Consider the following 16656-nt stretch of genomic DNA (forward strand, 5'->3'; position numbering starts at 1 on the left):
AATGAAAGTGAAATACACATTTTTAGACATACAAAAGCTAAAAGAATACCAAAAGACCTACACTATATGAAATGTAAAGGAAGAAGTCATCCAGATGGAAGGAAAATACTACTAGATGGAAATCTGAACCACACAAAGGAATGAAGAGCACTGGAATTGGTAAATACATGAATAAAAATAAAACACTATTTTTCTCACTTTTTAAATGTCTTTAAAAGATAAATATTTCCAGGCTGGGCACGGTGGCTCACACCTGTAATCCCCGCACTTTGGCAGGCTGAGGTGGGCAGATCACAAGGTCAGGAGTTTGAGACCATCCTGCCTAACATGGTGAAACCCCATCTCTAATAAAAATACAAAAAAATTATCCGGGAGTGGTGGCAGGTGCCTGTAGTATCAGCTACTCGGGAGGCTGAGGCAGAAGAATGGCGTGAACCTGGGAGGCGGAGCTGAGATCACACCACTGTACCCCAGCCTAGGTGACAGAGCGAGACTCTGTCTCAAAAAAAAAAAAAGATAAATATCTAAAGCAAAAGTAGTGACAATGTATTTTGGGGTTTATCGCATATGATGATATAAAATGGATGATAATAAAACAAAGGCTGGGATGAGGGAAATCAAAATACACCATTGTAAGATTTCTATACTATAAAGTGGTACAATACTATTTACATAGGAAGACTATGTTAAGTTATGAATTCTAAAGCAATCACCTAAAAAAGGGGGCATACAGGCAGAACAAATAGAAAACAAAGAACAAAATGATAGATTTGAATCCAACCATATCAATAATCATATGAAATGTAAATAGTCTCAATACTCTCACTTAAAAAGCAGAGATCATCCAACTGGATTAAAAAATAAGACCCAACTATATGCTGCCTACATGAAATACATTTCAAAAATAACGACACAATAGGTTAAAAGTAAAAAAAACATAGCATGCTAACACTTGTCAAAATAAAGCCTAGAATTTAATATCAGACTATAAATTTCAGAGCAAAGAATATGATCATGGACAAAGAAGGTTACTTCATAATGTCAATGAGGCCGATTCATCAAGAGGACATAATAACCATAAATGCACCTAAGAATATATCTTCAAAAAACATTAAGTAAAAAATAACAGAATTGTGGGCCACAATTATTGTTGAGTATTTCAACACCCCTCTTTCAATAATTGATAGAACAACTAGACAAAAATCAGTAAAGATATAGAATATCTGAATAATACTATCAGCCAACTTGATCTAATTGACATTATACAATACCCTATACAGTGGATTATACATTCTTCTTTTTTTTTTTTTTTTTTGAGATGAGGTCTTACTCTGTCACCCAGACTAGAATGCAGTGGTGCGATCATGGCTCACTGAAGTCTCAGCTTCCTCGGCTCAGCGATCCTCCCACCTTAGCCTCCCAAGTATCGGGGACTATAGGCACACACCACCATGCCCAGCTAATTTATTTTTTATTTTTTATTTTTTGTAGAGATGGTGTTTTGCCATGTTGCCCAGGCTGGTCTCGTACTCCTAAGCTCAAGTCCTCTACCTACCTCAGCCTCCCAAAGTGCTGGGATTACAGGCACAAGCAGGCTATACATTCTTTTCATGTGTACAAGGACTGCTTACCAAAATAAGTCATATTCTGAGCCATAAAATAAGTCTCAACAAATTTAAAATAATTTAAGTTATACGAAGGGTGTTCTGTAACCACAATGGAATTAAATCAGAAATCAGTAATAGAAAGATGGAAAATCTCCAAATATTTGGAAACTAAATAACACACTTCTTTTTTTTTTTTTTTTTTTGTTCTTTTATCGGTTTTTTATTTTGAGAAATTTCAAACACACAGAAAAGGTGAAAGAATAGTACACTGAATACCAGTGTATTCTGCATCTAGAGTCAATAATGGTTAGTATTTTGCCTTATTAGCTTTATGTCCCCACCCCATACACACACATACTTTTTGTTTTCTGAAACCTTGAAAAATCAATTACAGGCATAATACTTCACTCTTAAAACACACTTCTAAGAATTAAAAATTCTGCCTGTTTTGAAGAAATGGTAAATTTTTCTTAGATTATGACTATTATGTAAGTTACATGGTTTTTGCCTAAACTACCAACAAGCTCAGGGCTACACAAACGTTTAATCACAATAATCATATCTGCTCTTAAATCATCCATTCATTCAACTCAGTGTGAGTATCTACTATATTTTATAGAATCTAGAGATACAAAGTGAATACAGTACAGTTCTTGTTGTAAAGCCCAGTTTAATGGTCAGGTCTAGTGAACAGTATATTTGTAAATCCCAACTATTTTCATTTACTGACAGTCTCTACTTTCCTAACAGCTATTCTGTAAATATGCCTTTCTTTAAAATTGCTTTTACTCTTTCCCAGAAAAAGCTGTTGGCCCCTTGCCACACCCAACTAATGCACAATACTTTTAATATTAGTCTATATAAACATAATTCAAAATGTATGAAACTATGAAAAACGTATAATGTACTTTGTAAGGCCAAATAATGATAGATTTCTAGGTGATTTATAACAGTGCTCCCCTCTCTTGGAGTAAATAACCTAGAGTTGGCTATCTTTAAATATATCATCAGCAACAATCTAAGACTTCTGACACAAAAGGAATAAAAAAGTAACTCAATGGATGGGAAAATAGTGCTCAATTTTTAGTGGAAGTTTTCTCTTAGTGAAAAGGGAGCTCAGGAGGTACAGAAAAGTTAAACCAATGCCAAGGTGTACAACAGAGCCACACTCAGTGAGCACCAAGGTGGTACGACCGAGCTGCGCTCGGTGAGCGCCAAGGTGGTACGACCAGGCCGCGCTCGGTGGGTGCCAAGGTTGTACGACCAGGCCACGCTCAGTGAGAGCCAAGGTGGTATGACACAGCTGCATTCAGTGAGCTCGGCGCCTCTGTAAAATGTGCGGGCTGTAACAGGTGATAGGTCTCTTCCAGTTCTACAATTCTATGGACCCTATATGGCTGAACTGTCAAAGAAAATATCTCAAAGGAAGCTCTGTTGTGCCCCCTCACAAGCTATTTAACTTCTTAAAACTAAACTTGATAATGCCACGTAACACATTCTAGGTGCTGTACTAGATAATGCCACGTAACACATTCTAGGTGCTGTACTAGATGTGATATGGAAGAACTCTGGATTTCATTAGCAGTCAGAGGATCTGAGCCTTAGTTTTGGTTTCAACTTGCTAAAAGGTATAAGCAATTCTAATGTAATTGCTCTGATTCTTAGTTTCCTAGATGAGAAAAAAGATGCAGAAATATATATTATGCAACTGTTAGAGAAAGAGACCAATTTCTCACTGTGGATAGCTAAAAAGGCATATTGGAGATGAACCATGAAAAGATAGATGGAAATCAGAGGGATGAGCAATGTTAGTAAGTTGTATAAAAGCTGCGTGGTATATAACAGAGGAGATGAGCTTTGGAGGCAGATGAACATTTCATATCCTGGCCTTACCCCTTCCAACTCTGTGATCTTTGACAATTCAGCTTTCTGAGTTTCAGTCTCCTAATCTAAAGTAGACAGGCTTACTATGTAATTTTAAGGATTAAATATAATAGTTATAAAACATCTAGCATAGCTGAGCGTGTGGCTCATGCCTATAATCCCAGGACTTCAGGAGGCTGAGACAGGAGGATCACTTAAGCCCAGGAGTTCATGACCAGCTTGGGAAACATAGTGAGACCCCGTCTCTACAAAAAATAAAGAAAATTAGCAAGGCACGGTGATGCACACCTGTGGTCCAACTACTCAAAGGGCTGAAGTAGGAGGATCTCTTGGACCTGTGAAGTGGAGGCTGTAGTGAGCCTAGATCACGCCACTGCACTCCAGCCTGGATGACAGAGCAAGACCCTGTCTCAACCAAAAAAAAAAAAAAAAAAATCTAGCATAATACTTGGCATATAGTAGTCACTCAAAAAATAAGAACTTTCATTACTAAAGGCCCGGAGACTGGAGATAAAGGGCATGACGGGAAGTAACAGATTGGTAAAGCAGAGTGCATGTTTATAAAGGTAGGTGGGGGCCAATATGTAGAGGGCCTGAACAATTTGTGGGGAAGGTCGGGGGCAAGGCAAGCCTGACCAGTTTGTTAGCTAAGAGCCCAGAATTGGAAATGGGGTTCTGTGGGGTTAGGACTTCATTAGCAAAGGGTTCAGTCAGAAGTGCAATTCAAGACAGAGTTCATTAAGGAAATCTGAGATTTAAGATGATGGGAAGATCAAGCACCAGCAGTGGCAGAGATTAAATCCAAAGTGGCATGGCAGGACTGGGATGCTGGAGTTTGGCAGAGATGAAGTGTGGATTATGAATTGCATGGGAACAAGTGAGGAGCATCCTAGGTAACTGCCTGGAACATCCCTGCGTTGTGTGTAGCCTGACTCTATTAGCAGGTATTGTGCTTGGGTATTTCAGTATGCCGAAGGAGTCAGAAGCAAAGCAGACATCTTAGGCTTTAGGTTGTACATGATTGAGGAAGGCAGTCAGCAAGACACAGTCAGATCTGTGATTTGACTTCTCAAATCTGTGGCAGAGTAAAAGGTGCATAGGAAAAGAAAAGACCGAAAGTACAGTGAGGAAGTTATTTCAAAAGTCCAGGTAGGAGGTAATGTGAGCCTGATCCAAGACCATGACAATGGGGATGGGAAGAGAAAGTAGCAAATGGATATATTTCAGGGAAAAATTCTAACAGGATACAGCAATTCACAGGATGTGGCATATTTAAAGAAGGAAAAGGAATACATTACTAGTAAGGTTTAGAGCTGCGTGACAAGGAAGACGGTGATGCCACTTAGCAGGGGACACAGAAAGAAATTTTCTCTTCTTCTCGAGAAGAATCACGATACACAGAGCTTACAACTGACTATTTTAAGGCATACTTAAAAGATCTTCAGGTGTCTGAATGTTACCAGAGGGCCACAGCTTCCCCTACCTACCATCTAAACCTTAAGCCATTTCATCTCCTCTGACAATATCTGTGACTCAAGCTAACAGAGGAAAGGAAAGAGGTGAACATCAAGAATTTCATAAAATGTATCCAGTACTTACCTTTACAGCTAATATTTTCCCACTTGGGACATGATATGCTCTATGGGAAGAAAAAAAAACAAAATCATTTGGGATCACTAAACAACCTACAAAATGGTTAAGGACATAAATGTAAATCCAAACATTTCTGCAGCAGTGGGATACATGATACTTTCAAAGAACACTAACAACATTAGTAATTTACATTTATATAGAGCTTAATGATTTACAAAGTGATTTACTATACATTACCTTAAAATAACTATCTGAGGTAATGCTGATACATTATTATCCTCCTTTTATAGATGAGAATTCTGAAGCACAGAGAAGTTAAACAGTTTGCCCAATGGCACAAAGTAACTAGTGGCAGAATGAGACCTCAAACCTAGGTCTTTTGGCTCCAGATCCCTTATGACTGTCACTGTGTGTGTAGGTTCTCTATAGCTCTATGTTAAGCAGTGTATAGAGCCATTTTGCTTTTTTTCTTTTTCCAATTTTTTGCTTTTTTTTTGCTTATTTTCTCAATTACACATGCAGATAAACTATATCATAACAGTTCATCAAAATAAGCTCAAACTAACAGATATAGTGAAATAACTACAACTTAAATCAAGAAATATAAATGTTTTCATTTATGAAAAGGAATGAGAATAGGGTTTACAGAAATGAAATACCATTACTATCCATCAAGACCTTTTGTGTTTATCTGATTGAGTGACTGACTGATTCAGACAGGGGCTGTCTCCGACACCCAGGCTGGAACGCAGTGGCGTAATCACAGATCACTGCAGCCTCAAACTCCTCAGCTCAAGCGATCCTCTCACTTCAGCCTCCTGAGTAGCTAGGACTATAGACACATGCCACCATGCCCAGTTACTTTTTAATTTTTTTTTTATAGAGATAGGGTCTCTGGATGTTGCCCAGGCTGGCCTGGAACTGCTGACCTCAAGTGATGCTCCCACCTCAGTCAATGAAAGTGCTGGGATTACAGGAGTGAGCCACCATATCTTTTATGTTTAAATGAAATGTGGCCTTTACACATATACTGTGGGGAGTAGATATTCTGAACATTATTTAGAAGCAATCTGCAACACATTTTTATACAATAAAAATTTCAAAATAAACCACATAACATAAACAAGCGTTGTTATTGCAAGCCCATGAAAATATTAATATAAGGAAGTAAGTTAGTTTCGAAGAACTAAAAATCTTGCCCTGTAGAGGATTTTATACACTAGCTAAGATCAGACAGCTCTTCCTCTCACCTGGTAAGTGTTAGGATGGGAATGTCATAGGGCAAATGGGGAACAGAAGTTAGTGCCTCACGAATTCCTCATCTTCACCTGCCCAGTTGTAAAACATATTTAATGAGCCCCTAAACTTCCCCTTTCTTAAAACAGAAATAAAACAAAAATTTACATAATCCACTACTGCCAACATGGAAACATCATTTTCTGCTGTTTTGCAGAAAATTTGGTTGCTCTGACAAATATTTTTTTTAAAAAGACATTTATTCAGCATCATGATCAGACTATTGCATTTAGCAATCAACAGCATGGGTGCAAAAAAAAAATCTACATTAGAACACTTTGTTGGAATGCTTTAAACTTTCCATGGAATAGGAACTAAAATAACCTGTTATACAATTAGACAAATACAGTCCTCGAGTTTTTTGCCCATTCACATGAATATTTGTCTAAAACATATCTTCTTTGTAACAGCTAGGCCCTGCCACCACTGTGCTTGGCTGAGTCCACAAATCTGTTGTAACCTGTAGCTTCCCTGTCACTTCTCTGGCTCCCCTCTTTTGCTACGCTTTGTTTCCTGGCAGTAATTAAAATCTTCTGCCACTGCCATAGCTACTGCTCCTACTGGAACTGCCATAGCCATCTTGGTTTCGTGGTTTGGCAAAGTATTGGCCTCCACCACCATAGGGGCCAGAGCTTCTGCCTCCAAAGTTTCCTCCCTTCGTGGGTCCGAAATTTGAAGACTGATTGTTGAAACTGCCAAAATCATTGTAGCTTCCACCACCTCCAAAATTGCTTCCATCGTTACCAAATCCATTATAGCCATCCCCACTGCCGCCATATCCACCATCACCACGGCTGCCATCAAAGCCACCATGACCACTGAAGTTTCGTCCATGACCAAAATTGTCATTCCCACTAAAACCACCTCCATAACCACCACCAAAGTTTCCAGAGCCACTTCGACCTCTTTGGCTGGCTGAAGCACTAGCCATCTTTTGCTTTAACAGGGCTTTCCTAACTTCAGGGCTTTCGTAGACTGAGGTGGGAGCATCGCTTTAGGTCAGCAGTTCCATATTGTGGCCATTCACAGTATGGTTATTTCTGAATGACAGTCTTATCCACGGAGTCATGGTCGTCAAAGGTTATAAAGGCAAAGCCCCTTTTCTTGCCACTGCCTCGGTCAGTCATGATTTCATGATTTCAATCACTTCAATTTTTCCGTATTATTCAAAATAATCTCTTGGGTGGTATTCTTCAGTGTCTTTTTTTTTTTTTTTTTTAGACGGAGTCTTGCTCTGTCACCCAGGCTGGAGGGCAGTGGCACGATCTTGGCTCACCACAACTACTGCCTCCCGGGTTCAAGCAATGCTCCTGCCTCAGCCTCCTGAGTAGCTGGGATTACAGGTGCCCACCACCACGACCAGCTAATTTTTGTATTTTTGGTAGAGACAGGGTTTCACCATGTTGGCCAGGCTGGTCTCGAGTCCCTGACCTTGTGATCTGCCCACCTGAGCCTCCCAAAGTGCTGGGATTACAGGCGTGGGCCACCGCGCCCAGCCTTCAGTGTCTTCTTTAATGCCACCAACAAATATCTTTTTCACAGTTAAGTGGGCACCGGGTCTTTGAGAATCTCCTCTTGAGACAGCTGTCTTTGTTCCCACAGCTCTTCCGTCCACCTTGAGTGGCCTTGCATTCATGGCTGCATCCACTGCCTCCACAGTGGCATATGTGACAAATCCAAAGCCCCGGGAGCACTTGGTGCTTGGATCTCTCATTACCACACAGTCTGTGAGTGTTCCCCATTGCTCAAAATGGCTCCTCAGGCTCTCATCGGTTGTTTCAAAGTTCAGCCCTCCAATGAAGAGCTTCCTCAGCTGTTCAGGCTCTTTAGGAGACTCTGACTTAGACATGAAAGCAGGGAGAACAGAGACTTTAATGATGTTTCCTCTGCAGCATCCACAGGCAGAAAGGACTGACAAAATTTTTTAACAGCTTTATTGAGATATAACTTACATATGATAACATTCACTTGTTTTAAGGGTACATTCTACTTTTTAGTAAATTTACAGAGTTGAACAATCACTGACAAGTTTTTTGAAGGTGACTGACTTATAGAAATGATTTAGTTATTAACAGTATATAGGTATTTGTAATATCATTTACATGTAAAATGTTACAAATTCAGGCAAGACTAGGAAACTACATATATAAAGCATATGTATATGCTTATCCAAATATATGTGTGTTATAAGAACTTACTCATTTTGCTGTTCCTACTTGAGTGGACAAAGGTCAAGCCAGTCATAGAAGGTAAACTTAACTTTTATTATATCGATTAATTATACAGAAATTCAAGTATATCTCATTTAAAAGAAAAGCAAGATTACAAAAACCGGGTGACAACTGTTTAGTTTACCAAAGAATTATTTAACCTTTGAAAGTGTCTAAAGACATTCTCAAATAACAACCTCATTGGTTATTTCTAAATACTACTTATAAAACTTTAATCAGGTTGGGCACAGTGGCTCATTCCTGTAATCTCAGCACTTTGGGAAGCCAACGCAGGAGGATCACTTGAACCCAGGAGATCAAGACCAGCCTGAACAACGTAGGGAGACCCTGTCTTTTAAAAAAAATAAAATAATTAGCTGGCATCGTGGTGGGTGCCTGTAGTCCTCTATAGTTCCCCTGTAGGGACTACAGGGAGGCTGAAGCAAGAGGGTCGCTTGAGTCCAGGAGGTCAGGCTGCAGTGAGCTATGATCTCACCACTCCACTACAGCCTGGGTGACAGAGCGAGACTCTGTCTCAAAGATATAGAAAATAATAATACAAATCAATTATTATTTTCTTCAGAGACAGGGTCTCATTCTGTCTCCCAGGCTGGAGTGCACTGCTGTGATCTTATTAGTTCATTGTGACCTTGAACTCCTCGGCTCAAGCGATCCTCCCACCTCAGCCTCCCAAACTGCTGATACTACAGGAGTATACCACCATACCTGGCTAATTTTTTTAAAGTTTTTAAGAGATGAAGTCTTGCTATGTTGCCCAAGTTGGTCTCAAACTCCAAGCCTCAAGCGATCATCCCACCTTGACCTCCCAAAGCACTGGGATTACAGGTGTAAGCCACTGTGCCGGCAAAATAATTTTTTATACTTTGTACAAAGTGATACACATTTTATAAGTGGAACCTTATCCCCTATATTATGTTTTTTGTTTGTTTGCTTGTTTAAGACAGAGCCTTGCTCTGTCGCCCAGACCAGAGTGCAGTGGCACAATCTCGGCTCACTGCATCCTCCGAAACCCAGGTTCAAGCAATTCTCCTGCCTCAGCCTCCCAAGGAGCTGGGATTACAGGAGCCCACCACCACACCTGGCTAATTTTTTTTTGTATTTTTAGTAGAGACAGGGTTTCACCATGTTGGCCAGGCTGGTCTCAAACTTCTGATCTCAGGTGATCTACCAGCCTCGGTCTCCCAAAGTGCTGAGACTACTACAGGTGTGAGCCACCACACTTGGCCAGAAATGTGATTTAAAGGAAATTAGTAAGTTTATTCCACGTAAATACAAGTAATATAATACGTAAGACTTTGTGACATATTATTTTTCCCCCTCCACATCACAAATTCTTCCAATTCCAACTTTTAAAAATATTATATATTAGAATCACTAATCAAGAACTGAAATATAAAGACAAATAATTAAATATATACACAGGATTCAAAAGTTGTAAAAAGATCAGTGTTGTTACTTTGAATAAGCAACACCTGGATGTTTGAGACCAGCAGCAGTGATAAGAAAATGATTAGCAGATAGTCTAATATACATACCATACTGGACAGTTTGGCAACTTAATTAGCTTGTCAAGAAAGCTGATCTCTTTTCTAAAAGAAAGGTCTCCTATTTCCAAATGAATTAAAAGGAGAGGCTTGATAATTTAATTATGATGCACGCTAATTCATCCGTGGAAGTTTGGGTTCGATTTCGAGCAATAAAGATGCTATGCGGTTTGGTTTACAGTGCAATGACAGTACCAATTTAACATTTAATCATCAAGGAGAAGTGGATGACAAAGGCAATGCCAGGCATGAGTCGAGTGTGTCCCTTAACTTTGCAAATGGTATTTACTTAGAGAAAAGGAATTTGTTTACTTTCAACAGATACTGCATCTCAATTGTCTTGACCTTCCTCAACACATTAATTGTAAAGTGATTAATGAAGTTTGAATGGAGGCTCTGCTTACACCAAAAGACAACTATACACCTCTGCAATGTTTTAATTAACAGCTAACACTTCAAATTAGTTTGTTGTTGCCACAGTAATTACCTGTTTCAATGACTGCATGGAGGAAGCATTTTTATGAGATATTTTTAGTGCTTGGTCCTTGAGTGTTCCATTTTGTTTGTGACCAGCACAGGCCTTCTGGGAACAGTCCCAGCCCTTAAAATTGAGCACACACACATACACTTTACCATGGCAAAAGTTAGTAGCCTGGTGTAAGTTTTTCAAATATTTAAAATAACAAAGAGCCCAGTGCAAGAGAATACTTACTATCCATACTTTCTTATTTCATTTGTAACAATAGGTTATAGATGACAGACAAAGAAGTTGCTCTTAACTTTTAATCTTGGTATAGAATCAGATAATTTATTGAACTAGTAGAAAATAGAGAAAATTATTTAACCTAATCCCCTTCTTTCACAGCAGAAGCACCCAAAAGCCAGGTTAAATAACTTATCCAAGCTCACACAGTCAGTGGCAAAGCCAAGACTGGAGCCGCGACAGAATATGCATATTTTAGGACCTAAAGGAAATAGATGGTGATGTTTGGCTGGGCACAGTGGCTAGAGCCTGTAATCCCAGCACTTTGGGAGGCCAAGCCAGGTGGATCACCTGAGGTCAGGAGTTTGAGACCAGCCTGGCCAATATAGTGAAACCCCGTCTCTACTAAAAATACAAAAAATTAGCCAGGCCTGGTGGCAGATGCCTGTAATCCCAGCTACTGGGGAGGCTGAGGCAGGAGAATCGCTTGAACCCAGGAGGCAGAGGGTGCAGTGAGCCGAGATTGCACCACTGCACTCCAGCCTGGGCAACAAGAGCGAAACTCCGTCAAACACACACACACACACACACACACACACACACACACAAAGAGATTGTGATGTTTAATTTTTTTTACCTGTATTCTAGGGCAGGGAAACACGTAATTCAAAACTTACAAAGGTACTGACCTATTTCAATCAGGCCAAGGACCACTATATCCAAATTGCTCCAGGCAAGGAAGCATTCTGCAATGACTGCCAATCTATCCTGGGAGGCAGAAGAGCAAAGGGGACAGGCTCTGAAGTCACTGACAGCTCGAATCCCAGCTGTGCCACTTCTTTTTTTTTTTTGAGACGGAATCTTGCTCTGTCGCCCAGGCTGGAGTGCAGCGGCACGATCTCGGCTCACTGCAAGCTCCGCTTCCCGGGTCCACGCCATTCTCCTGCCTCAGCCTCCTGAGTAGCTGAGACTACAGGCACCCGCCACCACGCCCGGCTAATTTTTTGTATTTTTAGTAGAGATGGGGTTTCACCGTGTTAGCTAGGATGGTCTCGATCTCCTGACCTGGTGATCCGCCCGCCTTGGCCTCCCAAAGTGCTGGGATTACAGGTGTGAGCCACTGCGCCGGGCCTAGCTCTGCCACGTCTTAAACATGTGAACCTGACTGTCAGTAAGCCCCACCAAGTCTCAGTTATCTCTAGTCTGGAATAGGGAAAGCAGTCTCTTTCTTATAGAGTTGTGAGGATTCAATGAGATAATGCTAATGAATTAAATGTTAGGAAGGTAGGAAGTAGCCGGGGGCAGTGGCTCACACCTGTAATCCCAGCACTTTGGGAGGCCCAGGTGGGCGGATCACCTGAGGTTGGGAGTTCGAGACCAGCCCGACCAACATGGAGAAACCCCGTCTCTATTAAAAATACAAAATTAGCCCAGCATGGTGGTGGGTGCCTGTAATCCCAGCTACTCAGGAGGCTGAGACAGGAGAATCATTTGAACCCAGGAGGTGGAGGTTGCGATGAACCGAGATCACACCATTGCACTCTAGCCTGGGCAACAAGAGCAAAACTCCATCTGCAAAAAAAAAAAAAAAAAAAAAAGGAAGATAGTAAGTTTTCAAACTAGCTGAGTGATTTAAGAATGAAAGCTGCCAAAACAGACTTAAACAGCAGTAGTGTCTCTATGTGCTAGTTAGACTATATGCTCTACAAATGACCCTTTAATAAAGCTTTAACAACAAAGAACTGGCAAAAGTTTGCAATGTATCATTTATTGTTCAGAAAAACTTAAACATGTAGTATTACTTCATGTTGAACCAACTTTGGAGACAAAGAATTAAAAGAGCCATCTGGTATGGATATACCATGTTCCAAATTCTAGATTTCTTACCATGTTTATCTCTTGCCCACTACTATAAGTTTATTCACACTACAGATAGGTGTGGTAAGTATGCCATTCAGGTGTTAATCTCAGCAGAAACTTCACTAAACAATCATGAGAAGGCCAAGTTTTCATTCTCCTTGGGTTAATAGGAAAACATAAGGCATAAGCTACCCTAAAAATACCTATATACCTCCCTTTAATACGCTTTCTTTTTTTTTTTGAGACGGAGTCTCGCTCTGTCAGGCTGGAGTGCAGTGGCGTGATCTTGGCTCACTGCAAGCTCCAACTCCCAGGTTCACGCCATACTCCTGCCTCAGCCTCTCGAGTAGCTGGGACTACAGGCACCCACCACCATGCCTGGCTAATTTTGTTTTTGTATTTTTAGTAGAGACGAGCTTTCACTGTGTTAGCCAGGATGGTCTCAATCTCCTGACCTCGTGATCCACCTGCCTCGGCCTCCCAAAGTGCTGGGATTACAGGTGTGAGCCACCACACCCAGCCCATACACTTTCTTATAAACGCTACAAAGATAAACTTTGATGCTTCTCCTACTCTTCAAATGTTACATGCTCTATTATTGCCCTTGGCACACTACAGAAAAGTATTTATGTGTCTGTCCCCAGTACTGGGCAGTGAGCACTGCCATGTTTTAATCATCTTTATATTCCTTATGCTTAGCACATGTCCTGGCCCATGGTAGGTGCTCCTCACTTCATAAATGTTTGACAAATTACTACTTCTGGATGAAAAAAAAATATCATTTGGATAGTGTTTTACAAAAAAAAAATCCACATGCTACTTCATAATCTTATGAGTAGAAGTTATTATACTCATCTCCATTTCATGGGTAGATTTCTAACTGCTGAATCAAAAGTCTTTATAAGGATTTCATCATCTGGGCCCTGGTTACCTCACTGATCTCTGCTTCTGCCAGTCTCCCTTATGCACAATACTGAACTCTGTTCCATCAACCGTGCTTCTGCCTCAGGGCCTTTGCACCTGCTCCTGAGGGCTGGGCCACTTTCTCTAATATATACCTGGCTTGCTCCATTGCTTCCTTCAGGTCCTATATTGTTTCTTTGACTTTCCTACCTAAAACAGCACATTCTCCCTTCATCTTCTTCTTTTTATTTATTTATTTATTTATTTTTTGAGATGGATCCTCACTCTGTTGCCCAGACTGGAGTGCAGTGGCGCAATCTCGGCTCACTGCAACCTCTGGGTAGCAGGGATTACAGGTGTGTGCCACCATGCCCAGCTAATTTTTGTATTTTTAGTAGAGGCAGTGTTTCACCATGTTGTCCAGGCTGGTCTCGAACTCCTGATCTCAGGTGATCCACCCACCTTGGCCTCCCAAAATGCTGGGATTACAGGCGTAAGCCACTGCAACCAGCCACTTTCTTTATTCTTCACAGAGTTAGCAACACCTGATAAAATTTATTAATTTATTATGTCTCCCTCCACAACAAAGGAAGCTCCATGAAAACACAGACTTTCATTTTTTTTTGTTCTCTGCTATTATTTCCAGTGCCTAAAACTACATCAGGCACATTTTACAAATAATCATTAAATATCTGAATGAATAAATTTTCTTAATTGCTCTAGGTCTATTTTGGTTTTTATTTTTAAGACAATTTCATTAAGTTTTTCTAAGAAACTGCTCATTTTGTGTTTTCAAATTTATTGTCATAAAGTTATTCATTGGATTCTATTATTTTGAAAATCACTGTTATATCTAGAATTATATTCCCTTTTTATTCCTAATTTTGTTATTTCTCTTTCTCACTGCTCTATTTGGTAAGTTTTTCCAAAGAACCAGCTTTTGGTTTTGTTGAATTGTTTCTTGAATTTTCACTTAATTAACTTTCGTTCTTTTTTTTTTTTTTTCCAAACTTTTGTTCTTTAGTATTTCTTTCCTTCCACTTTCTTTGGGTTTACTCCCTGTCCCACCTTCTTGATTTTCTTAAGTTAGATTCTAAGCATATCATACCCAGTTATTCTTTACTAAGGTATGTATATAAACCTATTCTTTAAGAATTACTTTGGTGCATGTCAGGAGTTTTCATATTAATACATGGTATTTGTGGTTCAGTTGTAAATATTTGTATTTTCATAACATTTCTCTAGTAATACTTTTTGCCTTAAAGTCTGTTTTGTCTTATGTTAATATAACCACAATAGCAGCATTATTTTGATTAGTTTTTGCCAGATATCTTCCCCTACCCTTTTCCTTTCAATTTTGCTTTGTCTTGGTATTTTAGAAATTTCTCCCAATACAGTCTAAAATAGCACATAGCTGTATTTTTTTAAAATGCAACCTAATCTATTAGCTGCTAATATTACTCTACTTATATTTTTTGTAATTATTGACATATTTGGATTTATTTCTACCACCTAATTCATTTTCTTTACACCTATCAACTTCTCTCTTCCTCTATTATACTGAATTATTCTCCCTTTATTCCATCTATTTGTTTTGAAGTTATACATTCTATTCACTGTTTTAGTTACCCATATAATTTTTAACAATCATACCTGACTTAACAAAATATAAAGTTAATTTCTATCTATATCCTTCTCTTAAACAATATAAAAATCTTAGAATGTTTTAACTTCAATCAAGCCCTTCTCATCCTAACATATTATTTTGTCCAGTCTTTTTTTTTAACTTCATTTTGAATTATTACTATCATTGTCTTATACAGTCAGATTTACTTAAATGGTCACCATTTCTTCTTTCATTTTATTCCTTCCTGAATTCAATTGGATTCCATTCTTCTATTTCTACTTACTTCCCTACCTACTAGATTTCCTACCCTGTGGTTTCATTTATCTATTGGCATCAACTACTCTATTGCCTTATATGTTCGTGTTATAAATTACTATTTCTCTTCAACAGTTATTTAAATTCACAGGTATATACTTTATCAGTAGTGGTTTTTTGTTTTTGTTTTTGTTTTGAGACAGAGTCTCGCTCTGTCTCGCAGGCTAGAGTGCAGTGGTGCAGTCTCGGCTCACTGAAACCTCTGCCTCCCAGGTTCAAGCGATTCTCCTGCCTCAGCCTCCCGAATAGCTGGGTCTACAGGTGCCCACCATCACACCTGGCTAATTTTTGTATTTTCAGTAGAGATGGCGTTTGACCATGTTGGTCAAGCTGGTCAAGCTGGTCTCGAACTCCTGACCTCAGGTGATCTACCCGCCTCAGCCTCCCAAAGTGCGGGATTATAGGCGTGAGCCGCTGCGCATGGCCTACTAGTATTTTTTTTTTAAGCAACAGGGTCTTACTCTATCACTCAGGCTGGAGTACAGTGTCACAATCATAGCTCGATGCAGCCTTGAACTCTTGGGCTCAAGTGATCCTCCTGCTTCAGCCTCCTGAGTAGTTGAGTCTACAGGAGTGAACCACCATGCCTAGCTTAATTTTATATTTATTTTTTGCAGAACGGGGGTCTCACTATGTTGCCCAGGCTGGTCTTGAACTCCTGGCCTCAAGCGATCCTCCTGCCTCAGCCTCCTGAGTAGTTGAGACTACAGGAGAGTACCGCCATGGCTGGCTAATTATTTTTATTTTTTGTAGAACAAGGTTCTCACTATGTTGCCCAGGTTGGTCTTGAACTCCTGGCCTCAAGTGATCCTCCTGCCTTGGCCTCCCAAAATGCTGCGATTACAGGAATGGTGTTCACTTTATTTAACTATATTGTAAACTCTAATTACCTAACTATGCTGTAAATTCTTAATATAGGGTCTATATTATCTTCTACTTTATTTTAAGTTTCAAGGGGAAGGTCAAGGTCCATTTTGTTCATTACTATAGGCTCGACCTCTTCCACAGTATATGATATATTCTCCTCCTAAATCCTTTTTTTACATTTAATACTTAATGCATGTCTCTGATTGCTAGGCAACAAGCTAGGTAG

The 16656-nt window shown here is 39.7% G+C and overlaps 1 protein-coding gene and 1 pseudogene across 4 annotated transcripts in view; both read right to left on the reverse strand.

Annotated features, from left to right (window-relative positions):
* Positions 1-16656, reverse strand: part of MAP2K5 (mitogen-activated protein kinase kinase 5) — a 268034-nt gene that overhangs the window by 168910 nt on the left and 82468 nt on the right. For all 4 annotated transcript variants that reach the window (XM_032175733.2, XM_058427173.1, XM_058427172.1 and 1 more), the window contains exon 9: positions 5091-5130. In XM_032175733.2, coding sequence (XP_032031624.1) covers positions 5091-5130 — 40 coding nt within the window. The remainder of the gene's footprint in view (positions 1-5090; positions 5131-16656) is intronic.
* On the reverse strand, positions 6875-8253 carry LOC116482346 (heterogeneous nuclear ribonucleoprotein A1-like; annotated as a pseudogene).

The sequence above is a fragment of the Hylobates moloch genome, unplaced genomic scaffold, assembly GCF_009828535.3.
Source record: "Hylobates moloch isolate HMO894 unplaced genomic scaffold, HMol_V3 SCAFFOLD_14, whole genome shotgun sequence".
NCBI classification, from domain to species: Eukaryota; Metazoa; Chordata; class Mammalia; order Primates; family Hylobatidae; genus Hylobates; species Hylobates moloch.